Genomic DNA, 24,865 nt, shown 5'->3' on the forward strand with positions numbered 1-24,865 from the left:
TGAAGAATTAGGGAGGTTAATGCCCGTCAGCCCATCACCACGCCTCCACCAACACCCCATCGGTTAACAAAGAATTATAGGACGTGTGCAATCAGCACGATCATGGCTACTTGGAAGACTTACTCCTCATCCCTCTTTCTATCTTAACCAACTTTTTCCCGCATCCTGGCTGAACAAGATGGCTGGCAACCTTACATTCAGTGCACCATCTAGGCACCCCAAATGCCACAACAGTCCCCTTACTATCCTTCGCGACACCGTCCACAACGTCCTGCAGCGAGCGGGTTGGGTCGGTCGGCAGCGAATTCTTCAAGACCATCTGTACGGCACTGATGATGGTGTATGCCGCATCGTTACTAGCTGTATGACCATCGCGAAACTCCACGCCAAAGTGTGGGATCAAAGTTTTTAGTGCGATTTGCTGGCCCTTTTTCTGGCCCTTTCCACGAATACCCTGCTCATTCGCAATCTTCTGGGTATCGATAATAGCGACAACGTTGCTGTCGAATTTGGGGTCGATACCAAGTTCTTCTTGTAGCATCCGAAGGTCGTTCTTGACTGAGTGGCCGAGGAATATGACTGGGCATTTAGGACCATCCTCGTTGTCATCATCGACAGGCCACGAGAGTGTTTCGATCAGGAACTCTTTTGCGTCTTCCTTCGTGGCAAAGCGCGTTGAGCCGAAGTGATTTCTTTCGGGGTTTCCTCGGACGAACCTCCAGTTGATAAGGTGTGCGTTCTCGCGTACACGAATGTGATAGTAGTAGATATTCCGCAAGATCATCTCACCATGTATACCGGGACTCCTGAGAACTGGCGCCATCTCTTTCCGCGAAAACGTATTGAGCCCATATTCTGTCAGCACTCGTGGCTCTATCTCGTGCATTTCGCAATCCATGGTGACAACGATGGTATGCGCCGCTAGTGGTGGTGCGCCGGGTATCTCCATACCAAGGCCATACTGCAATATCTGGGTATGGCTTTTGCCCAGGAAGAAGCGTCGGACCTCTTCCATGGGCGTTTCAACAACATGCGAGACGGTAGCTGTGTTGGTGCCATAGAGTTCCTCGAGAGAATCAACTGAGTTGATTGAAGCGCTTGAAGACATGGCAAGCGATTAATATATGTATGCTGATACCAGATATCGGGTTTCTGGTCGGGAAGTTTTGTATCGTGAAGATTGTGATCTCGTTGAAGCGACTATAATCGCTAATGAAGAAGATTTTTAGAGGGGTTAAATAAAGTCGTGTGCCTTCATAGACCCGTGATTATTGTTAACGAGGTGCGATTGAGCACGGTGGCCCCATATGTGGTACCAGGGTTCGCAGCGTCGCTACCTGTAACCTATCTCCAGAGATGCCAGTAGAAGCTCGAATGTTACCACGCCAATGGCGACCGCATCATGAGTAGAGCGTATGATAATGCTGCATTGCCGAATTGTATGTACTAGCTTGGTCAGCCCTGCATACTGGAGGAATAGCATACGCGGGCATGGCGAAATCATGCGTTGTACTGTCTAATACCTCATTGGAGTGCTTACCCTTCTTCGCCGAGTTAGTGTTCTGCATTGGTAAGAGTGAGAAATCGAGTAATGTAACAACATCATCATGCGATCTGAAACTCCGCATAAAGGCGCACTCGTTGCTCTACTCAGACGCACTTGGTCGACCATCGCATGTTGCGATAGTACCAGAAGTAGCATTCAGCGACATTACTTGACTCTGGATGGTGGCTTGATTCCAGGAGAGTTACAATTACCTAGGTCATGACTGGAGCTACAGTCGGACCCTCTTTTCCTACCCAAGTTCAACTAGTTTGCGATGCTAGCGCTTTCAAACAAGTAACTGGAATAGCAGCTTCGTAACGTACTTCTTTGCACATTGAACCCATAGAAGCGGCCGAGTTCATAAAGTTGTTCAGATTTGATGCCACAAGATATCTTGTGGAGGAACCTCGAAATGTACTTGCCAAAATGTGATGTCTCGACCCGAAAGAAGTACTATGCGCTGCATCGCGAAGTCCAACATCGAGCGAACCTTCTCGTACCCTTTGGCCTTCAGCCGTTCAGATGTGAGTGGCTTAGAAGCCCATGAGTATGGCGCATTGCTAGACATATCGAGGTCGCCTTGTATCTCGAGCTGCTCAAGCGTGACACGCCCGAGCCGATGCATGTCTTTCATGGCCACAAATATGTCTCTCCATGCTGCTATGTTCGTACCTGTGACTGTGACATGCGAAAAGCTCACATCTTCCAGTGTCGAGCGATGACGGAGAAGCATCCGAAGCAAATTGCGCCCATGACTACGAGATCGAAAGAGATGTAGCGTCCGAAGACTGGTCCAGGAAGACTGCACAAAGACAGTCCGCAACATCCGGTACTCAAAGTCACAGCTGCGTCCATAGAAGTGCTCGACGGCAGTAGCGTAGATCATCATCTCCGATATCCATGTTAGCAAGGCAGGAACCTTGCTGCCATCGATATCACTCATTGCGCAATCGAAAGTTAAACTTCGTATCCGAGGACCTATGGCTCTCCAGCTTTGATGACCGGTATCGTGAATCTTGCCGTTCGATGGAAGGTTCGCCGCGGTGATTGTCAGGTCAACCGTGAGCTTGTCCAAGTCAACCGTGCTCAGTATCTTCGAGAGATTCTCCAGCATGATGATCTCGGCGTAATACTCCATGAAGAGAAGGCCATCGAGGCTAAACTCTAATAGAGTTTTCGAACCAGATGGGACCAAATCGGTGGTCACTTCGATAGCGTGTGCTCCGACTGCGCGATAGAGTGACATGGTACCCCTACTCCGTAGTATGGGCTTGGCGAATCGTTCTTCGTAATATGCTCCTATAGGACAGGGATTGATCTTGATGCTCTTCAAGTTCGTAAGCTTTCCGATGGCATCTCGAACGTATTTGGCCGCTGTGCTAAAGCGGTCCTGGTGCTCGACCAGTCTCTTCAGCGTGCCTTCGTACTTTTGAAGCCAGTGGGTATAGCCACCTCGGTCATTCCAACGAACCACTAATGCTGATCCTGAACCTCTTCCAGTAAGGCCTTTCCATAGCGGCTCCGGAAGCTTGACCATGGGCCATACAGGTCGGGCAGAATCCATGTATATGTAGCTCTGAGGGTGTGGACATCCCATAGACGGCTCTTCCCACGGCTCTTTGATATATCGAAGGTCCACATCCAGATTCGTGTTTAATATCTCCGGGCCGAACTCCAACTCTTCCACGTATGTGCACAGATGCTCGTTTTCAGATAGGTCTTTCAGAATGGATAGACTCCATGGCATCAGGCTGAACTTGGATGAAGAGAGATGACGCTGTAGGAATGCGTCTTGGGTCTTCGAATGGATGATTCGACTAGTGAGACGGAGACTAGAAAGGCTTATGGGGTCGAGGATGAAGCTCTCTCCGTCTGCGTACGACGACCGTGAGTGGCAAATCTGCGTCCAGATCTCAGGAGGTAAACCTTCAAATGTAGGTTCTGGTTTTCCAGGGAGTAGCGGCTGTGACATCGCTCGTGCGGAAGATAGTTGGATGTGTGCCAAGATGCGAAGTGGTGATCAAGAAAGGCATTTAGCGACGTATAAAGAGGAAGTGAGCTGGAAAGGATTGTCTGCCTCCCTGGAATCGCTTTCTCATAGGTGGGCAAGCAACTACGACACGCGAAAGACAATCATTTCTCCTGATACCATGGCTCCTATGGCGATTTCGAGAAGAGACCATAATCAGATGTCAGGAAACCAAAGTCCCCTCCTATATGTCGCCAAACAGCTGCGGGATGGGTAGGTAAAACAGATGTTTACGTCTCAGAAACTCCACAATGTTGACTGAACCCATGAGTAAAGAAGGTTCTAGAAGATTACCGTAACTGCTGCACCAGAGGGAACAGGTCGATCCAACCGCCTACTTGCAGTATTGCCCAGTGCCAGCATCTATGTAGTGACAACGTCCAGGGTAGCTCGAAGTTGCGTGGCCCATGCACATAGTTGAGTTGCAGATGGATGCTAACCTCCGTGTATCTGCCCCATGGAGGCGCACTCGATCAGCCACACGTTGGGCCGCCGGATTGCATCCGGTTTGGCTGTTGGAAGACAAGGAACGTAATGATACCCGAATGATGTACCTGAAATGCGCAGAAGTGATAACGTGGTGGAGATTGCATCTAGCTCGCGACGAGGTGCGAGGCATTGGGTGGGGTGGCAAAGTCCTGGGCACTTCTTGGCGTCGCGTCTCCTTCCAATGGTCCCGCGACGCGAAGATGACGCCCTTGGCTTTCTGACCACCTGCGCCAACTTGGGCCCAACAGCAACACCTCGCATCGTCGAGCAGTCCCAGGTCTGAATCAAGACAACACACGAAAAAATGGTTGCTCAAAGTAAGAGAACCTGCTTATTGGGTCACTTTAGACACAGAGGAGATATTTGGCGCATCTGAACAGGTTTTATTGAAAGCATTGAATCACGCTCATCACCAGAAGTACCTACGACCGACACGTCCACCAGCGCATAAGCACGCTGCTGCTCCAACCCCCAAACCCGACGCGCTCAAGACCTCCTCGGAGCCGCACTCGTCTTTCCAATCCCGCTGCCACCTACGCCAAAAGTACCCGGCCTCTTGCTTGGCTGGAAGCTCATCTGTCTCGTCTCATTTGTGGCGGGCAGGGAGGGCGCCACGGGAACAGGATCCGGCAGAGCAAGCGCGGAGGTCTTCGCCGGACACGGCATTGCCGGAGGAGACTTGGAGGGGGCTGTGAAGCCGGCAAACACAAATGGACGGGCGGCAGAGGCGATATGCTGAGTCGCGCAGGAGGTATTCCGTGCGTTCTGCATGATAGCAGGAGGGGCACTGAAGGTGTTGTAGCCGACGGGGGTCACCGAAGAGGCAGCGGCCACGATGGCTGGAGTGGAAGCGACGACGACACTGGGGCCAGCCTCGACAACCCTGTTGCCAAAGACGCGCAGACCAGACAGCGAATACCGAATGCCATGAAGGCGCAAGCCACCTAGACAATGATTAGCAAATGGTCTTCAAATCAGTAGAGGATATGTTAGGAGAACATACCTCGTGGAAGGAGAGGACAAGGGAGGCCATCACAGACCGCCATGGCGTAGTCCAAGTAAGTCTGGAACTGGGTTCCGTCGATACCGAGCTCCGCAAGGTCAATGCCAGCATTGCCCGCAAGAGCCCCAAGGAACAACACCACGACGGTCATCTGAAGACCTCCCGCCTCCACCATCTGGTGGATATACTCCTTGAGGGCGTTGAATATGGCGACCTGGGCGTCGCGCTGGTACATATCGCGGCCGTGCTGAAGAGCGATCGGCTCCAGCTCGTTCACCCTTTTGCTCTTGGCCTCAAGGGCCACCTCCAGCCGGTTCCGCTCGCAGAGAAGGGTCGACACCGTTGTGTCGTTGCGCTTGTGGATAATGGCATCTTTCAGCCGGGAAATCTCGTCGCACTTCGACTGAAGCTCCAGCTTCAGCTTGGCGATGGCGTGGTGGGAGGTGACGCGGTCGGCGTCAACGGCGGTGACGTTGTAGTGTCGCTCATACATGGCGACTTTGCCAGTCAACTTGTTGATCTGGCGCCGGAGCATTTCGATGGTGGCCTCACAGTCGACCAGCGACTGCTTACCGGGAGGGGGGACGTAAGCGGCACCCGAATTCTGCTCAAATGCCAGCACTTGAGCTTTCAGGGCCGCTATCGTCGTGTCGTGAGAGAGGACAGCAAGCTCACGAACCAGCGCGGCGAGAGTCCGGACAGAGTAAGAGAGGGCACGGCAGGCTGGTGGCGAGGACCGAAGGATACAGCAGCCGGCAAAAAACCATGCCCCAAAGGATAGATGGGGACCAGCCCCATACTCCCGCGCGGCTGGAAGAAAACCCAGAAGGCCCAACGAAGTTGCGAACTGGAGAGCGAAGAACATGACTGCGACCAGCGCAAAGAAGAGGAAAGTGGATGACATGTCAGTTTGTTTTGAGGAGTTGTATGTCGTTATGAGGAAAGTGTGAGATGGACGAGCAAGTCAAGAGCAGGAGGTTGACTTTATATGCTTGCTGAGAACTGCAAAATGTGCTACTGACTATCGTAGGTTGCGACAATACGAAAGTCGCTATTGTCCGGACGTGGTGAAGGGCGCAGTATACACACCAAGACCGTGGCCATGGAAATTACAATAGCTTCCATCATTCCGGCTGTGTCTATTCGAAGTGACTGTAGCTCTCCCATCATAGTAACGGCCAAAGTCTGGCTTTGCGATAAGTCCATGACGACTGACACGATCACACAGAGCCTTCACCTTCACCTCGCGAACAGCCAAAGTCGGCTGCAACACGGCGGTTTGGCTGAGTCTTGGCGACTGTTCATGTATCGCAGACTACTCACCTAGCTATGCTCGCTCCATCGCCGCATGCACCGAGCTCGAACGCGCCTACTCGTGGTGCTCTTGATCTATCTTTCCTAGGTGACATAAGCACAGGACGACGCTTTACCCGAATAGGACGAATGAATGAACACGTCACGACTGACTGCAGTGTAGAGTACCTATCCGACATTGGTGAATAATTTGTATAATTCCCAGCTGCTTGCTTATGGTCACTTTATAGGTCGATGCGTGCGCAAGTATGGAGCATGTGATCGCCTCATTCAGCGCTGACAGACGTCAGAGCGGGGAAGTTCCAGCCTACCCAGGTGATGTCTTTCGCATCGTGTCATCTACCCAACTCTCCTCACTCACCACATTCAAATGAGACGCACCACATACGTGCCTCAGCCATGCGCCTCATAAACTGCGAAACTCTTGAGCTCGAGGAATACTTCGGCGCCCACATCCCGAGGTATGCTATCCTCTCGCACACCTGGGGTGGCGAAGAAGTGTTGTTCTCCGACCTCCCTCTGTGTCAAGCTTCACCCACAACGAAAACTGGATACCGAAAGATCAGATACATTTGCGACCAAGCGTTGCGCGACGGGCTGCGGTATGCATGGGTAGATACATGCTGCATTGACAAGACATCAAGCGCGGAACTATCAGAGGCTATTAACTCCATGTTCGACTGGTATTCGCGCTCTTCTAGATGCTATGCGTTTCTCGAAGATGTTTCGGCAGCCCAACACGAGAAACGTCTTCCAGTAAGCCGATGGTTCACCCGCGGCTGGACCCTCCAAGAGCTCATTGCACCTAGCATTGTGGATTTCTTCGACGGGTCCTGGGTATGGTTTGGGGATCGAAGAAGTTTAGCACATGCAATAAGTCAAATTACAAATGTTGACTTGACGGTTTTGAGCGAAGGCGTAACGCGTCCGACGGGTTGTGCAAACAGGCTTGACAAACTGTGCATAGCAAAGAAGATGTCATGGGCATCGCATCGCGAGACAACCCGGAAAGAAGACGAAGCATACTGCCTTATGGGGATGTTCGGCATCAACATGCCCTTACTCTATGGAGAGGGCGAGAAGGCCTTTCTGCGTCTGCAAGAAGAAATTATCAAGAAAAACAACCACGATGACTCGATTCTGGCATGGGGTCTGCATACGGATGGAGTAGTTTCCTCGGCGTATGGTGCAATATCGGAATACCGACCATCAAGCCTCACTGGCGAGCTACTTGCAAATTCGCCATCAGACTTCAAGAACTGCGTGGACCTCGATCTAGCACCGATTCCCGGCCCTATTTTGACTCTTGACAATGTTGGTATCAACATTCGGCTGCCACTCATCTGTATGCACGTCACCACAAAAGCGAACATGGCCGAGAAGCTCTTCATAGGGCTTCTCAGCTGTTCACTGCGAGCAAACAAAAGTTCCCAATTACTCGGCATCTTGCTCTCTCCAAAGGAATGGAATATGTTCCCAAAGTTTCCACGCCAAATGGTACGGAGGTCGATTCCTCGAAAAGCAGGGTTCTCCCGGACTGTGTTGGTAACCAGTCGAGATGCTCTCGAAAGCACCGAGTCCCAGGATATTACCATAGTTGCACACATCCAGCAGGACCCTGCCGGTCCAACTCTATACCACAGATCTTATTTGGTCGACGAGACCACGAAGGTATCAGCTGCGGGGCTTTGCTTGGTTCATGTAAACGGATGGTATGGGGACGAATATCCACAGTTTGGTGGACGCTTACCCAAGAAAAGGGATAGTCTCAATTGGCAAGCGGCATCTCGGACCTACACTCGTCTTTGGAGCGACCCGCCAATTCATGTACTGTCCTTGGCCTATTCGTGTCGCAATACCTACCCAGATGTAGATCTCATTGTCCACCTCGAAATGAGCCTTAATCTCGCAACTGTCCACCTTCCCTCGGGGCTGGATACGGATGATGACATTCAGACGGCGTGGAATGCATTACGAGACAGGCGTTGGCAGACGGATCCGAACAGAATGACGTATACGCATGGCGATGGGCGTCGGATCCAGCTGTCCGTCAGCTTGAAGGAGAAGAGAACCATTCATCAGTGGCGGCTATTCAGCGTAGAAGTTGACGTCGTTGACGTCCCTTAATTCCGCAAGTGCCGATAGCGAAGACTATCGATCTGAAGATGGAGTCACACGTGCAATAGTGTTGCGCAGCTGTAACTTTGTGATGAGGCATGATGTTGACGTCTTGCCTCTACATAATTTAACCTGTTTCGGTACCACGAAGACTATCCTCAACGGCCTCAACCCAAGCATGAACGCATTATCGGGAACGACTAACAACTCAACGCCGCAGCAAAAGCCACAGCCAAAACGGCCGTGACACTTGCAGCGATTGTCCCCGCCGCACCCGTTTCCTTGGGCACTTCCGCTCCAGATGTACCCGATGCATCCCCACTCTGCGTCGCGTTGTCACCAGCTCCAGCTTCTGTCCCATTCGAAGCGAGCGGTTTGGCCTTGGAGAACAGCAAGCTCTGCACTACAGCCAGCGCACTGAACACCTCACCTAAATTGCCGTCGCTAGCAGTTTCCAAACTATCCGCATGATCCCATGAGTGCGAGCACTTGACGTCTTCCGAAACTTCTTCGCATATACCGGCGGCGGCTTTGGCGGACGCTTCGAGCTTCTTGGTGAGCGGCTCTGCGAGGGAAGGGGCGGCGATGACTGCACGGGCATACGAGCGTGCGGTGATACCTTTGAAAGAACGCATATCGATGGTGCACCGGCCGTTATGCTCGCAGGCTACCTCGGTGAGAATATCGTCTTCGAAGAAGGTATTGGAAGAGTTTACGAAGCCTTGTACAGCATCGGTCCATTTCTGTTCGCCGTTGGTCTGCCGGTAGCTATTAGTATGTAATTGGGTCAAACAATAAGAGATACTGACGATGTTCTGCATGATAGCAGAGCCCTCTGTATATACCGAGTGAATGTATGACCACTGCATGCGATTGGCAACCTCGCAATCATTCAAGTCGGCAGAAGTACCGTCGTAAACATCATAATCATCGCTGATCAATCCCCGGTTCTTGGCCCAGGTATACGATTTATCCGCCCATTCAGAATACGTTTCGTTGCCGGTAAGCTTGGCTAGGCGGGCAGCCAGGAGGAAGAAGTCGCCAGTGGCAGCATTGGATTTGTAGTCGTGTCCAGACTGGAACGTGAAGATTGTGTAACGAAGACCTCCTCCACAGGTTTCTTCGTCCCATCTTAGCACCTGCACATCGAATACCTCGGCGGCGTATTCAGCCCACGATCTGTTCTCTGGTGGGGAGAAGCCAGTTTCGGCCGCGGTCATGGCTGCTAGAGCCCAGGTGGTCTGATCCTCGTTGGTGATTTGTCCAGTTTGATTCGCTGGCATAAAGGCATAATCCTCACCAAGCTGCGCTTGGATGCCTTCGGAAACGATGGAATCATACTGGCTATCACCAGTCAGGTAGGAATAGTCGATCAGCGCGTTGAAGACGAGACCAGCTTCCCACCAGTAGTAGGGATCGGGGAAGATTCCGGGGATTCCAGATTCGGACACGCTCTCATTGTAGAAGGTGACGAGACCGTTAGCAAGCGTCTTCGCAGCACTCTTGATGGAGTCTATCGATGTTAAGCTTTAGTTACGCAGGTGGGGACGACCGTTGTTACCCTGGTTCTGAACATCCAAATCTAGCGCGGCGGTAGAGCTGATGATGCATGATAAAGCGAGTGACAGCACACTAGCGCGTGCGAACATGATAAAAGACGAAAAGAGTGTAGTTACGCTGCGAATTAGCATTTAACAGTAGACAAGCCAGTACTTCAAAAAAGCAACAAGACAGGAAAAGCAGCTGGTGATGTTTGTCAAGTGGCACAGGATCAGCGCTAGCATCGTCAATCCAGCCGCTGTGCTATGCGTCCAGTCACGGTTCATCGGCTAGCTAGCGCAGAACGCCTGAACCCACATAACCTTGTTGCTCATCTCGCATAGCCATTCAGGGGCAGAGCATCCGTATGAGGCGTGTATACGGGCGTACTGCTGCCTTGCGATGGACGTTGGAGACAGCACAGCCCTAAGATAAATTTAGGTGCGCCCTGGTTGCGGGGCCAAGAGCAGCCACAAAATGTCACCTTTCATGCGTGGATCTGTCCGTGTAGCTAACCATGCGCCTGGAGTTGGTTGAACAATCTCTTTCTGTGCACCTCAAAGTCATACGGCATCCCATCAATTCGCCTTCCGACCGATACCCATCTTTGCGACCAGAGCCTCCGCGATGTCGCGCGAGAAACTTTGATCGTTGATTGCGCGCTCGTCCTCGATTATCTCGACCTTACTATCCTGGAGCCCTCTTCTTATTGCATCGAAGAGCGCCGCATCCGCCTTTTCGTCTTGAAACGGCCCATCAGGGACCGCGATCATGCTGATACCCCCCTTCGGAAGCCATATCTGAATCGCCTCAGGGTTCTTTGCATGAGTTTTCAACTTCGCCGCAATGAAATCGCCGACTTGAGTCGCTTCGTCGACCGATGTCCTCATCAGGGTGACGACAGGGTTGTGCTCGTAAAGTTTGCGATCTTTGTATCGTTCCGGTACCGTGTTCATGGGGCCAAAGTTCGTCATGTCTGTCGCGCCTACGGAGACGATATATGGTATTCCAGCTTCTGCGGCAGCCTCGAGACGATGCTCACCCGCGCTCATCACACCGCCGGTGATGTGGTCGCATATCTCGGTAGTGGTAAGATCCAGCACGGCATCAAGGCCTCCTTCTTTGACAAGTCGCTCCATTGCTTTTCCACCGTGGCCGGTGGCGTGGAAGACGTACGTTTCGATATCGTAATTTGCTTCCAGATGTGTTCGTATAGAATCGACGGCTGGGGTAGTAACACCGAACATGGTAATACCGACGCGCTTCTTCTGAGATTGGAGGGCATCTTTTTGACGAGACGCATATGCTCGAGCCATTCCTGCGATGGCGGCTCCAGCGTTGCTGAGCACGTTTCGGAGTACCTCGTTCAGACCAGCGACGTCCACTACGCTGTACATCAAAGTGATATCCGTTTCTCCAACGATGGGTCCAGTGTCACCGCTTGCGACTGTAGAAACGATAAGTTTGGGGAAGCCGATGGGAAGTGCGGTTCTCATCACTTCTGCCGCTAGGGATGTGCCACCCGAGCCTCCTGCGTTGATGACAGCGTGTATCTTTCCTTCTTCAAACAATTTCTTGACTGCCTTGGTAGCGCGAGCAGCCATCGTCTTGATGACTTCGCCTCGAGGTAACTCACTCACATCTTCTACGCCACCTTGATCCTTCAGCAGTTGGTCTTGACTAATGCTGATGGAACTGTGCCTTATACGCTTTCTACCCACATCCATCAACGTCACGTCGACATTGTTTTGTTCTATTTCTTTGCGGAGGAAAAGAAGCTCCTCCAACTTTGTGTCGCAAGTACCGAGAAGTACGACGCGTGGGTGAGAAGACATAATGATATAATCATCTGATAAAGAATACAGAAGGTTGATGTATAAGTATCGAGTGGGTCGTGGATGCGCATGCCCGTGTAATGCCCCCCGCGCTTGCATTACGTCATCGTGCATACTTCAACAGCGCGACCTAGCATCATCGCTACAGCATCGAGACTTCCGATTATATCTTTTGATACCAGACACCTCATCTCCACTCCAATTAAGAGCTGAAGTACGCTTAGTTCGCAAACATGTCACCCCCAAGCGATCGTAAAAGCATATTACAAAATCTCCGCTCGCAGATCGACAATGGCAAGATCATTGTTGGCGCGGGCGCTGGCATCGGACTGAGCGCGAAATTTATTGAAGCCGGTGGCGGCGACCTCATCATCATATACAACAGCGGAAGATACCGAATGGCAGGCCGCGGTTCGCTGGCTGGTTTGATGCCATACGGAAACGCTAATGATGTGGTTCTGGAAATGGTATGCCAGATGCGACAAACAGGTGCTCCCTGTTAGCGGCTAACAATCTCAGGCAGGCGAAGTTCTTCCCATCGTCAAATCCACGCCGGTACTAGCAGGAGTATGCGCTACGGACCCGTTCCGAGACATGTCTCGCTTCTTGAAGCAACTCAAAGACCTTGGCTTCGCCGGCATCCAAAACTTTCCGACTGTTGGATTGATCGACGGAACTTTCCGGCAGAATCTTGAAGAGACGGGAATGTCTTACGACGCCGAAGTGGAAGTCATGAAGATGGCGCGAGAAATGGACCTTCTAACGACGCCGTATGTGTTCAATGTGGAAGAGGCGAAAAAGATGGCCAATGCAGGCGCCGATATCTTGGTCGCTCATATGGGGCTTACGACGAGCGGAAGTATCGGGGCGAGCAGTGGGAAGAGCTTAGATGATTGCGTGAAGTTGATCCAGGAGATACGCGATACTGCAACAGGTATCAAGGAAGACGTCATCATCTTATGTCACGGCGGCCCTATCGCAAAGCCAGAGGATGCGGAGTATGTGATCAGTCGAACGAAGGGCGTACATGGTTTCTATGGCGCAAGCTCTATGGAGCGCTTGCCAGTTGAAGACGCGATAACCAATATCACCAAAACGTTCAAGGGACTGAAGCCTGGGTTCTCTGCATAGCCTAGTAATGGGGAAATGCATTCGTTATTTTGTGGTTGTGTATCTACAATGTATACCGGAAGTCGGGATGGCGATCGCCAAGTTTACCTGAGTCGATCTGTCGGATTCGTTCCTCGATAGAAATTACCTCTCTCTTCTTATTAATGCCGCGCAAAGTGAAGTACATGAGAGCGTAGCCACATGCCGCGATTGTGATCGTTGTGATGGAGACCACGTGACCAATCACATAACGACCATCGTCATTCGTAATACGGTAAATCTGGCCGGCCATGATACCCGCCGAGTTACCGATTGTTTGTTGCAGTCCTATGGCGGTGGCGCGCTTGAAGTATCCCGCATTGCTGTTGATCACCCAGGTAACGTTCAAACCCACGACACAGTAGATGCCAGTAGCAGTGACAAAGGTCGCAAAGTACAGCACCCCAGTCGAGGACATGGAGACACCCAGCATCATGGCATAACCAATTGAGGTAACTAACGCCAAAGGGACCATGAAGAACGCTCGACGGTTGAAGTAATCCGAGCAGAAAGCGACGAAAAGATATACTACCGAGGCCCAGATGTACACGGGCACGGTGAGGAGCTGGGTGCGAATGCTAGAGTATCCAAATCCACGAATGATGACGGGGAGAAATGTCGAGAAGCCGAAGGAGCAGGTATTGGCGCAGAATTGGCAAGCAGAGCTGAGCCATACTTTGGAATCGCGGAAAGCAAGCTTTACTTCCGACTTGTCCAAGGCATCTGTTGTCATCGACTTGCCCTGGTACAATCGTTCGTTCTCGTGTCGGGCGCGAAGCAGAGCCTTTTCGTCTTCGTTCAACCACCACGCGGTCTCGAAATTGTCAGGTAGTAGGAAGATGGTAGCAACACCGACGATGATGGAGATGAGACCCTCCACCAAAAATAGCCAGCGCCAACCAGCTAGTCCTTTTGCGCCATGGAGATTTGTGAGACCGTACGCCAGTAGCCCGCCGAATGCACCGCTTAGTGCAGATGCAACAAAGAGATACGACACCCTCCGCGCTTGCTCCAGAGGCTTGTAGTACATACTCAGGTACAACGTCAAGCACGGAAACAGGCCGGATTCGAAGGCACCGAGGAGCAGGCGGGTAGCGATGAGAGAGGCGTAGTTCTCGATGAAAGCAGCCCCTATAATGACAGCGCTCCAGCCGATGATGAATGTTGGAATTAGGCGGGATGGTCGCAGCTTCTTCAACAATATAGAGGCTGGAACCTCGAAGGCGATATAGGTGACGTAGAAGAGCGTTACGGCAACGTTGAGACGGTTCCCGCTGAGTCCCAGATCCTCGTTCATGCCTGCGATGGCAGCATTTCCTGAGCGCTATCAGCAAATGACCTTGTAAATTATTATTGCGAGATTTGTGTACCGATGTTGGACCGGTCGAGGTAGGCCACCTGAAGCACACTTGTTAGGCTCGTTGTAGTGGATGAGAGTTTGTATGCATACCAGAAACACCAAGACCATCATCGGAGATAAAATGAGGTCCAGTTTACGAATGAGCTGTTGAGATTAGTTAGCACGTGATACCCAGTTTTGCGTGCATTGCTTGTACCTTCTTCTCAGCGACTGGATCAATATGAATCTCTTCGCTAGCGCCAATTTGGGTATCCTTCTCGTGAACTGAGCCATCAAAGGTCTTATCATCCGGGGTTGGATGCGACATGGTGTCGGTGGTGTCGTCTTCCGCGGCTAGACGAGACGGAAAGCTCATGATACAGGCTTGCGATCCAAACCAGACCCATCTGCCATGACATATACCTTATACCGTTCATCTTGACCTGGGACAACATTATTGCCGATCGGTGCCTAAGGAATTGTCCGACGCGGGAAGATAGCGAGCCCTGCTAAAGTGGGCATGATACGCATGGAGGATGCGCTAGGAACATTGGCAGGCAGGCGTCCGATAGAGATACTATCGGCTAAATCCCAGCGTTATCGGGAATCATCAACATGACGGAGACGCGATACGAGGGAGAGATGGACAGAGGTGACGAAGGTCCGTCGACGAAGAAGAGGAAGAGAGGTCGACAAGCGAAGAGCTGTGTCGCGTGCCATCGGCGGAAGCAGAAAGTGCGTATGACGTAAGCAGTCGCTCCGAGCTTCGCGGCGCGATAACGCGTTGTGATGACGACCCGCCAACCCAGCCATCTTCGCAGCGCTTCTGTTATGAACGATTGCAATCATTCTACGAGCAATGCTCAATAGAGCGGATAGGTAGCTGATGGCTTACGCAGTGCGACGGAGAGCTGCCATGCTTCAACTGCAGCAGACGCGACGTTGCCTCAAGCTGCACGTACAGCGACGAGGCTGAAGCCCGTCGTCGGCAAACTTCACGTATCGCCGCTATCCCTCTGAATGACGATATATCCTCAGAGAATCCCACAGGTACGTTTGTATCGGCGCTGGCCTTTGCGTAGCAGAACGCGAGAGCCTTGTCGACACGCTCATTGCAAAGATCGGTGCTAATGTTACCGCGAAGACACACGAACCACTTCCACGCGTGCCAGAAACTCGCCCGAACCCAGAGACGCACAAGTCGGTAATCTCTTCCGCAGTCGAGATGCCCCATCCTTTTTCGGCTCATCCTATTTTGGACCACAAGCTGCAGCAAAGATAATTGAAGAGCCCGCACCAGATCTTTCCTCCGGTATACGGCATGCTGCGGCCTCGGCGCAATCTTTCCGCGATGTTGGAGGCCCTTTTTCGCAGATCTGGGATCTGCTGGGTTTGCTGCCACGCAACAAAGCCAGTGTCGATCGCCTCGTACATGTCTTTCTTGAAAAGTTGAACTGGACCATAGACGCCATCCATCCGCAGTCTTTCCAATCGAAGTATGACGAGTTCTGGGAGCGTAAATTTGGCTTCGATGATTATGCATCTATCGATCTCAGGTGGCTGGCATTGTTATTCATTGTCCTTGCGTACGGTGTTTTCCTCGACTGCCCCCATCCAAAGAATGGCGAAGTGCAACGTGAGCTTCAAGAGACATCACTACGCTTTTACTGGGCAGCAAGACGTGCTATAGTCATTGCACCAACATTCTACGGAGAGTCGACAGATCTTGTTCGTGCCGGTCTTCTGGTCACACGCTATCTGATCCATTTGCGAAGAGTACCAGAGGCTTGGCTTACGACCAGTTTTGCCATGCGTATGGCCCAAGCACAAGGCATGCATATCGATGGCGAACGTTGGCGTCTCTCGCGTAAAGAGACCGAAACCCGAAGGCGTTTGTGGAGCCATCTTTACACATTGGATAAAACTATCGCGCTTGCCATCGGTCGTCCCTTCGCCATAGTTGACCAGCAATGTCTCGTCAAGAGAGCCACCAACGTCTGGTTGGACGACCAACCGGACGAGGACACGTCCGCCATTCCAGAACTACCAATGTCTGAGCCTACTCTGAGCGTGTACAACTTTCTCGCACACGATCTGGCAAAGATTATTGGCAGCATCCAAGAGCGTTGCTTTGGTCTCTTCACCGTTTCTTACGACACCATAATTTCGCTAGATCATGATATTATCGATTGGGAGGCAAGATTACCAGATTACTATCACCTGAAAACCGCAGACACATCTATGGATGGCACGCACCCCTTCCTTTACTGGAATCGTTTGCATCTCCACTCCATGTACCACTTCGCCCGCGTCACGCTTCATCGACCGTACTTGCTACGCCAAAGTATCACGAATCGCTTCAGACATAGTCACGATGCGTGCATATCGTCGGCATGCGCTGACCTTGCCATGCGCATCGATTACTTCCAACAGCCATTGAATGACCGTCTGAAGTGGACTTTGGGTCCACACCACCTCTTCAACAGTGCTTTAGTCCTCGGAATAATTGCTGTCAAAGATCCACACTCGCCTAAATGTCGCGCGATACTAGAGGACCTCTCCGCATATTGTGAGATGCAAAGAGCTGATATCTGGCTCAATGAGTTCGCGCTAGCTGAGGTCAAAATCATTGAACTCTGCATCAAGAAAGCAAATCAGTTTCGTGCTAATCGTGCCGAAACACGTCCCAACACAGCAGACAATGCGCAACCTGCCGTGCATGGTGCCAATACCATCGACCTGACATCACCGTATACGGAAGACAGCTCGGTAACGGTGCCAGATCTGCCGGCGATAGGTGCAGGTGGGCCCTTCCAATGGCATGCGCCTCCATGGGGTGACCCATCTTTTACGACCTTGTTTGAGCCAACCGATCTACAACACTGGGAGAATGTACTGGACAACATCACACAAGAGCAGATGCTGTTCGGCTTCCAATAGCGCATCACGCTCTGTAGATACTGCCGACCCCGCCAATTGTACAACCATGGTTGTGGCATATCTCGTTGCTCTCTAAAAAGATGGTACTACTTTTCCACTTGTATGTCATGTAGCCTCGCTGTCGGTATATACTCTAAGCTTCCTCATAAGCTACGGGTGTAACCAGACTTCCCATACCATGATTCATTACAATCCTCAGATCATCTCCCGGTTTGAGCCATACCTTCGGCACCTTGCTCACACCAATTCCATGCGGCGTACCCGTCATGATCACAGTACCTGGCTCCAACGTCGTTCCTTGGCTCAGATATGCCACTATTTCTGGTATGCTGAAAATCATATCGTTCGCCAGCGAATATTGCATAGTCACGCCGTTGAGTACCGTCTTCAGCTCAATGTCGCCTGGGTTTGGTATCGAAGACGCCGATACCAAGCATGGCCCTATTGGCGCGAAGCCATCAAAGCCCTTGCCGAACCCCCATTGCGCGCCGTTGAACTGGTGAACTCGCGCTGTCACGTCATTCGAACACGTGTAGCCCAGCACGTAATCCATCGCATCTTCTTTGCTCACGTTCTTGGCTGGCTTCCCGATGACAACCGCGAGCTCGGCTTCGTAATCGGCCTGGCCATCTGTCGCCTGATGTGGAATGACTAAAGGCGCATTTGGTGCCCCTAGGCATGTCGAAGGCTTGAAGAACAGCGTCGGGTGGTTGGGAAGGTTCAAGTTCATCTCTTTGGCATGTTTCCGGTAATTCAGGCCTATACAGCGAATTGTTCCGACCTCGGCTTTTGAGAGCGGTGGCAGTAGTCTTGATATCGTGTAGGTCACTAGTGTTGGCTGGGCATCTAGGGAGAGTACCGATGACCCTGTGAAAACGCGGACTTTGACTTCTGATCCTGAAGTAAGGGCTGCGCCGACTGCAACGTATTAGCAACAGCGGGCAATAATGACAACAGATCGACGTACCATCCAACTCAGCATCAATGGGCTCGCCGATGTGCTCAGCACCGTCCTCGGTCGCGACAAACCGCACTAAACGACTCCAACTCTATGCAGCGTTAGCATTGCTCTTTGACTATTCCCATTGATTGCCTACCGTCCTCATACCACCTGCGATATCTATAGACCCCATGCTTTCAAATTTTGAGCAATCGATCGATAGAACTTTGGGGAATCGTTCAACGAGGTATTTCGTGCCTGGCTCTTGGATACTTATTCTCTTTTAAGTCGCGGCGCAACAGTTGGTCTCATTACGACGGCATGCAACTCCACTGCTTATCGATCGGGAATTGATGGAGAGGCCGACACCCCTGCTCGAGCGGGTCACTACCCCACCACTCATACGCGCGATGTCGGGTAACGTTATCTGAGACGTTCTTTCCCGGTTGACAAGCAAACCAAAGGAATAGCCATTGAGCTGCAAGCCTATTGGAGCCTTGCCACGACGGAATGACGATGCGACAACAGCACTGCAAACCTTTTCGAGACGGAAAACAGTATACAATTATTTACGATGCTTGCTAGAACGATGCTGAAATAGTCAGATGGGTACTCTTCCTCTATCCCAGGCTTTACTCCTCGGTGCCTTTTCAACCTTCAAAACTGCTTCCGCAAAGCCTTCTGCGTGTCCTTCTCTTTCTTTCTTGCCCTCGCATCCGAGTTCAGCCTTTCCTGCTGCACGTGCGGTGGACGGGCATAGGTCTGCTCGTACTGTCCACGCAGTGGCTCCATTATCGCAGGGTTGCCTACTTGGCCCATCATGCCCAAGTCCATCATCGATCGCGAGTTGAACTCGTCGATGCGACGTTCACCAGGAGGCACGTTCGCCAAGCTCGTGTCAATTGGCCCAAATTGACTGCGGCGGTTCAAGTCGACGTTGATCCGCCGAGGTGTTGGGGGTGTCACCGTCATGGAATCCGGTGATCCCATTGTTGGTCCTTGGGTCGAATTCATGCCAGGAAAATGCACTGGTTGCTGCACCCACCCAGATACCTCCTCTTGCTCGCCAAGCATACGCCTCGTCATCGGATTCCGGCTGCGAGGAGGCGGTGGTGGTCGCGATGGTGCTACACCTGCAGAAGGACTGGCCAGCTCCAAAGGTTTTGGTGGAACAGGAGGAGGCTGTTTGCGAATATCCAGCGGCTGAGGGCGCAATTCGGAAGCGCACCGGAAACTATCCATCGAGCTTCTCACTCTCGATTGACAGACACTAGGCGGAGTTACTGCATTGCCGTTCACGTCCGAAATCTGGGACACGATCGATCGATCCAGCGACATTGGCCTCGACGGTATCGTCGCTGTCAGCGGAGGTGACGTTACCGACCGCTGCAATGTAGATGGTCGAGGGGTGTCGACCTCTTCACTCTGCTGTCCGGACATTTCTGATTGCAGCAGCCTTGTGGTTTCAGGTGTGCTCAAACCCGAGTGCGTTGGATCTGCGTTCACGACGTGCAGACACTGTCTCGCAGGCCAGGGACTGGCGATAGTACCCACGTCGTCATGAGCCGGAGAACCAGGAAAACGATCAATTTCCCTCGCTTCGTTGATCATAGCATTTCCGGCTGATTTGGAAGACCTGGCAGGAAGTATCTTTCTCTTATTCTTCCAAAGGTTGCTTGTCGCTTCAGCTACACCCTTGACGTAGAACTCTGCCCCTTTCTGCTCGACAGCTTTCACGCCCTTGTTAGTCTGCCTGCTCTTATTGAAGACTTGCTTCAACAGATTCTGGGAGGACTTGGGCGCTTCGGGAAAGTTGTTGATGGTCACACTGACCGGACCGTTAAATATGTTTGTCACCGGGTCCTGCCGCAAGCCAGACGAGATCACGTCCGACGAGCTGACAGTATCGGCCGCAGTGGCTGGCGCTGGGTGCTCAGCAGCAACGGAAGTAGCGTGCTGAGATCTTGCAACAGGCTTACGCGCAACACTCCCCTGAGACGTGCGAGACGACGGCGGTCGAATGGCAGATGAAGCTTCGCTCGAATATGCAGATGACGAAACGGGTGTGAACGGACGGGGTTCTGGTCCTTCCCGAGAACTATCTCGGTCCCGATGATTCCAGAGATCGGAGAGAGTGGACTGTGGTGTTGAAACGCGCTGAGGTGGCTGCGTTTCCAGGGCTGTGAAGAATGTCCCTCCGGACGATACCGTATTCAGCCGACTCGGGACATGACTTGCTTGCGACGATGGCGGATATGCGCCAGGGAACGATTCGCTTCGCGTAGACACATTGATTCCCTGCAGATGACTATTACCCGCAGTTCGGCCCTGGAATGAGGACACTGAAGACACATTGCTGGATCCCCTGTTACCCAACGGGCGTCGAGACACGACACTTTCTTGCACAGGCGTTTCAGAAAATGCTCTCGCCACGCTGCGAGGTGCTCTACTGCTCGCATACGATGGAGGGTATGCTCCTGGAAGTAAGGGCGTCCCAGCGATCGGCCTTGAATCGAGCACCGTACTATCAGCCGCCGAACCGGCCTGGGAAGGAGACGGAGGATAAGCGCCGGGATATCGGGGAGGCGCTCCGCTAGTCTGCGACTCGTTCGGGATATCATGGGGTACCTCAAACGATTCCACTCTCCGCGCAGGGTTCTCTTCTATCGTCTGATAAGACGGTGGGCGGCCTGATGAAATTGATCGAATAGACGATCTGCTTCTATCAGAGGCTGGTGGTGTAGGAAGTGCGCCAGGTGGGTATGGAAGCCTGACATCCAGCCTGCTGTGATCCATCGTGACGATGTTAAAACGTTGGGCTTGGGCTTCTGCCACTGATCGAAGACTTGCTGGCCGCGATGCAGATGCCTCTGAGATCGGCGTTAAAGGCCGATAGAGTACGTTCGGATTGTCAATGACCTCCCGAGCATCGGCCACACTCCTTTGTTCCTGCTCAGTCACCGGACCCGGAGGATAGGATGCCATGGCTCCCAACACTGGGCGGTCTTCTGGAGACTGGGTAGCCGATGGCTCGTTCGATGGTGCAGAGGTCCGTCCGTGCTCGTTCACCGAGCGCAGCATATCCTCCCGAAGTTGCCCGACGTGTGCAACTTCACGAGAATGCTCTTCATTCTTGCTTTGGCTTATCGCTATCAGCAACTGCTCGTCTTCGCTCAGGCCGCGTACAGCGTATGCTTCCTGAAGGCGTGCAGACTCTTGTTCATGTTGCCGCTGCTCAGTCTCGGCAGCCACCTTGCTCTCGACGATGGCCTGATCCAAGGTCTCTTGGTGTAATCGCGCAGTTTGAGCCCGAGCTCGCTCATCCTTCAAAGACAGTAGCTCAGCTTTCCGGGTAGCCTCACGCTCTTGATCGGCAGCTAGTGCTTCACGCCCCGACTGCCTTTGAGCTTCGAGAAGGCGTTGTTGGTCCGCCTCTGCGTCTGCATTGCGTCTCCGATCCGCCTCTTCTGCCTCTACCTGGCTGATGGATAGCGCAACAAAAGTGTGCTCGCGTTCTTGATCGGCAGCTCGTGCTTCGAGCTCCGACTGCCTTTGAGCCTCGAGAAGGCGTTGTTGATCCGCCTCCGCGTCTGCATTGCGTCTCTGGGCCGCCGCTTCTGCTTCTATCCGGCTGATGTCGAGCGCAACAAGAATCTCCTCGTCCTCCGCCTCGGATTGTCTTGTGACCCTAGCGCTCGTTGGACGCGGTGGTACCCCGATTCCCGCGGAAGCCCGACTTGCTTCAAGGGCACGATTCAGATCTTGTTCTTCCCTCATCTGAACATCGGCCGCGACCCAGACCATGTCTTCCGGACCGTGTTCTTCGTTCAAGTTGGACATTTCGACGGTCGGAGTTTGGCCTTGTGGTCGCGCGATGCGGGCAGAGTCCGTCGGGTCGGCGCAGTCTTTTAGGCGCTTGTCGGAAGATGTGAGGGCGGGGCGGTTTACGAGGAGAGCGGTAGTCGCGGTACAGCCGGTGAAACCAAGACTTTGAGAGCGCTGGTGGGTGTAAGGGTGGAGGGGAGCCAAGGTGCTTGAGTGTAAGAGACGGGCTATTTATCAGTAGACGAAGCACCCTCTGGGTGCCCGTGCTCACTTGCATCTCCTGAACGGGCCCATGGCGAGATGATATAATTTTCGCAACGTCATAGCACCTCTGGAAAGCCTGCAATGACAGACGCTGGCCATGTGTGGTCATAGCATTTTCCGGGCAGTGAGGCAGGGAGCTCACTTGGCGTGAAGACCACTGGAAGAACCCCGAACATCGTAACCGATAAGTGATTTGAAATCTTGGACTACCATATACTGTTGTATTGTATATACTGACGAAGAGGGTGGACCGACTCAACCGTTGATGCGAGGTCGTAGCGTCAACATATAGCATACGAAACATCACTTTCCCCGCCCAAGAGGTTTGTGTGTCGACACATTCGTTGCTGTTTGATGCGCGCTTGTATTTGGTGTTTGGCGTAGGACTCTTTCCGCTGAGGCCGTTGCTTTGTTTACGCGACCACTCCTTGTCCTCAGTCGCTAGTGTTTAATCGCTCTCAAACTTGGTATTTGTCGCAATTGGACTGGGTTAGATGTCCAGAAGCAGTCCACCAGCTATAATCCACATCCTGTAGTCAACACGTCCACGACTTGCTTTCGGAACTCAATCATGCCTTCGACTGGATCTTCATAGTGCCAAGTAAGACACTTTGACACGACTTGCGCGTAAGCCTTTCCCATCTCTCTCTCGATTTCGGTACTGTTGGCCCAATCTAGTATCGCATTGTGTATACGATTAAAGAGATCCTGCTGCTGTACTATGCCGAAGATCGGGAACTTCTCTATGCGGCGGGCGAAGACTTTCGCCATCGTCCGCCATAGTCCAAGCTCTAGAAGAACCACGCCCAGTGAGTAGATCTCGTGCTCGTTGGAATATTCTGAAGATGGTCGGCCAAAACGGTCATGGTGGCGGTACAGGTTCGGCTCCAACGGGAAGTGCGTAGCCTCGAGGGGTTGGAGGACACCCCAGCCAACAAAGAAGGGAGACAACTCAAGATCGTTAAACGATCTTGGCAGCATTACGATACTGCGCGACTGTACGTTCCCGTGAACCCAGCCGGAGGCATGCGACTCGAGTAGTGTGCTTGTCAGCGCTCTTGCGATGAGAAAGCGACTTCCTATTGAGGGTCTCGCGGTCGGACCCTTCGAGATCATGTCATACAAAGACGGTGGGTTTGATGCCCAAGGATGGCTTTGCGGAGCGCGGTAGACGATCAGACTCCTTCTGTTGAGTGGATCATCGATGAAACCCATACAGCTTAATGTATGCAGCTGGTAGCCGTTCTGGGCGTCGCTCTTGACGGATACGTCAGTCTGATGAGGAGCCTGTAACAACCACGTCAAATGACACATGTACTCAGCAGGCGTCTCGTCGTCCGATCGCGTTTCAACAAGAACGTCGACTTCATCTCCACCGTCATCGTATATCGTCTTGATAAGGCCGTGCGATGGCTGCCCAGTGCTGATCGTTTCTCTGAGCGCGCCAACGAGCGCAGTATAGTCGCCCGAAGGTTCTGCACCTGCTCGATGCTGGCGTTCGAGTTGTTCTGCCACGCCAAGGATAGCCGCCTGCCTAGAATTACCGAATCCTGGATCCGGAGGTCCGATGCCAAGGAAGACAATTTCCAGAGTTTGACGAAGCCGATGTGTCCATTGCAAGCAATTCAAGGTGAGTGTGGCCATCTCCTCTTCTCCGAACAATGCTTTGTATAGCCCTGGCCGCGCCTTTTCTCGCCAGAGTTGCGAGCGTTCTTTCATTTCGTCTCTCCAGCTCTTCTTTTCATGCTGAACATCTAGTGACGCGGCGCGACCGCGCTTCAGATCCTCAATGCTTCTTTGCCCCGCACCAGGGGTGGGACTCTTGCCGATGTACCTCCACGCCTCCCGGTGCGCGGCTAGAGACTTGTTGAGCGAGTAAAGAGAGTGCTCTACATCACTTGGTAAGATACGATGTAAACGACTGTCGCGTAGAACTCCGGTTAAGTCGCTGAAGCAGACATTCGAAAACACATCCAGAAACACAAGCGTCTCGTTCAAAAAGTTCGTTGTATTAGTTACGCCGCTTGTGTCTTTCGTGACGTCGCGGACAAAGATCAAAGTTGCGCAAATGACTACAGCGACGTTAGCATCGTGAATCTAACCCCATTGTCTCCTGTTCCGTATTTGAGAGCAGACAAACGATTAGTCAAGACCTTTTTAGTTCAGCCATCTCTTGCACAATGTCGTGAAATACACGAAGCTTAGAACGTGGTAGGTCGTTGATCGAGGAGTTCAAGCGATTATTGACGGTGACACGTACGATGAAGGAGTTCGAGAGATGCGCTGACATGGTCCATAGCGTCCTATCGTATTTGGATGGCGTCGCGAAATGCACAACAAAGTTTGACCTAAATAGCTGTCGATCGACTGCAATGAAGTCGCAGGAAGTGAGAGGTGCATTAGCGGCGCAAGCTGTCACGAGGGTGAGCGAACGGCAGTGCGGCGTCCCATCATCGCGCTAAGCCACCACGCGGGCGCGTTGCACCCAGCTAAAATCAAGTTACCCCGCCGCCGCATGGCTGTTACGGACGACTA

General features: G+C 52.3%; 9 protein-coding genes across 9 annotated transcripts; 2 read left to right on the top strand and 7 right to left on the bottom strand.

Moving 5' to 3' along the window:
• Positions 1-106: 106 nt before the first annotated feature.
• Positions 107-1,108, bottom strand: J4E78_000534 (uncharacterized protein; the record flags this gene model as incomplete). Its single annotated transcript, XM_049361197.1, has 1 exon — positions 107-1,108. The coding sequence occupies one exon, from the start codon at positions 1,106-1,108 to the stop codon at positions 107-109; it is 1,002 nt and encodes a 333-aa protein (XP_049226480.1).
• An 808-nt stretch (positions 1,109-1,916) lies between these two features.
• On the bottom strand, positions 1,917-3,518 carry J4E78_000535 (uncharacterized protein; the record flags this gene model as incomplete). The annotated part of the gene is made up of 1 exon (XM_049361198.1): positions 1,917-3,518. One exon carries the CDS (start codon positions 3,516-3,518, stop codon positions 1,917-1,919), a length of 1,602 nt encoding a protein of 533 aa, XP_049226481.1.
• A 1,032-nt stretch (positions 3,519-4,550) lies between these two features.
• J4E78_000536 (uncharacterized protein) lies at positions 4,551-5,932 on the bottom strand (the record flags this gene model as incomplete). The annotated part of the gene is made up of 2 exons (XM_049361199.1): positions 4,551-5,008; positions 5,068-5,932. The coding sequence occupies 2 exons, from the start codon at positions 5,930-5,932 to the stop codon at positions 4,551-4,553; spliced, it is 1,323 nt and encodes a 440-aa protein (XP_049226482.1).
• A 2,767-nt stretch (positions 5,933-8,699) lies between these two features.
• Positions 8,700-10,148, bottom strand: J4E78_000537 (uncharacterized protein; the record flags this gene model as incomplete). The annotated part of the gene is made up of 3 exons (XM_049361200.1): positions 8,700-9,257; positions 9,309-10,012; positions 10,133-10,148. The coding sequence occupies 3 exons, from the start codon at positions 10,146-10,148 to the stop codon at positions 8,700-8,702; spliced, it is 1,278 nt and encodes a 425-aa protein (XP_049226483.1).
• A 1,958-nt stretch (positions 10,149-12,106) lies between these two features.
• On the top strand, positions 12,107-13,004 carry J4E78_000538 (uncharacterized protein; the record flags this gene model as incomplete). Its single annotated transcript, XM_049361201.1, has 2 exons — positions 12,107-12,340; positions 12,393-13,004. 2 exons carry the CDS (start codon positions 12,107-12,109, stop codon positions 13,002-13,004), a joined length of 846 nt encoding a protein of 281 aa, XP_049226484.1.
• Positions 13,005-13,047: 43 nt separating this feature from the next.
• J4E78_000539 (uncharacterized protein) lies at positions 13,048-14,689 on the bottom strand (the record flags this gene model as incomplete). The annotated part of the gene is made up of 4 exons (XM_049361202.1): positions 13,048-14,339; positions 14,393-14,420; positions 14,473-14,526; positions 14,579-14,689. The coding sequence occupies 4 exons, from the start codon at positions 14,687-14,689 to the stop codon at positions 13,048-13,050; spliced, it is 1,485 nt and encodes a 494-aa protein (XP_049226485.1).
• A 287-nt stretch (positions 14,690-14,976) lies between these two features.
• Positions 14,977-17,301, top strand: J4E78_000540 (uncharacterized protein; the record flags this gene model as incomplete). The annotated part of the gene is made up of 3 exons (XM_049361203.1): positions 14,977-15,096; positions 15,261-15,411; positions 15,506-17,301. 3 exons carry the CDS (start codon positions 14,977-14,979, stop codon positions 17,299-17,301), a joined length of 2,067 nt encoding a protein of 688 aa, XP_049226486.1.
• A 133-nt stretch (positions 17,302-17,434) lies between these two features.
• J4E78_000541 (uncharacterized protein) lies at positions 17,435-18,434 on the bottom strand (the record flags this gene model as incomplete). The annotated part of the gene is made up of 3 exons (XM_049361204.1): positions 17,435-18,219; positions 18,269-18,350; positions 18,399-18,434. The coding sequence occupies 3 exons, from the start codon at positions 18,432-18,434 to the stop codon at positions 17,435-17,437; spliced, it is 903 nt and encodes a 300-aa protein (XP_049226487.1).
• A 464-nt stretch (positions 18,435-18,898) lies between these two features.
• On the bottom strand, positions 18,899-24,627 carry J4E78_000542 (uncharacterized protein; the record flags this gene model as incomplete). The annotated part of the gene is made up of 4 exons (XM_049361205.1): positions 18,899-20,233; positions 21,143-22,293; positions 22,858-24,402; positions 24,591-24,627. The coding sequence occupies 4 exons, from the start codon at positions 24,625-24,627 to the stop codon at positions 18,899-18,901; spliced, it is 4,068 nt and encodes a 1,355-aa protein (XP_049226488.1).
• Positions 24,628-24,865: the final 238 nt, after the last annotated feature.

Source organism: Alternaria triticimaculans (assembly GCF_023758025.1).
Source record: "Alternaria triticimaculans strain BMP 0046 chromosome Unknown scaffold_1, whole genome shotgun sequence".
Lineage (NCBI taxonomy): Eukaryota > Fungi > Ascomycota > Dothideomycetes > Pleosporales > Pleosporaceae > Alternaria > Alternaria triticimaculans.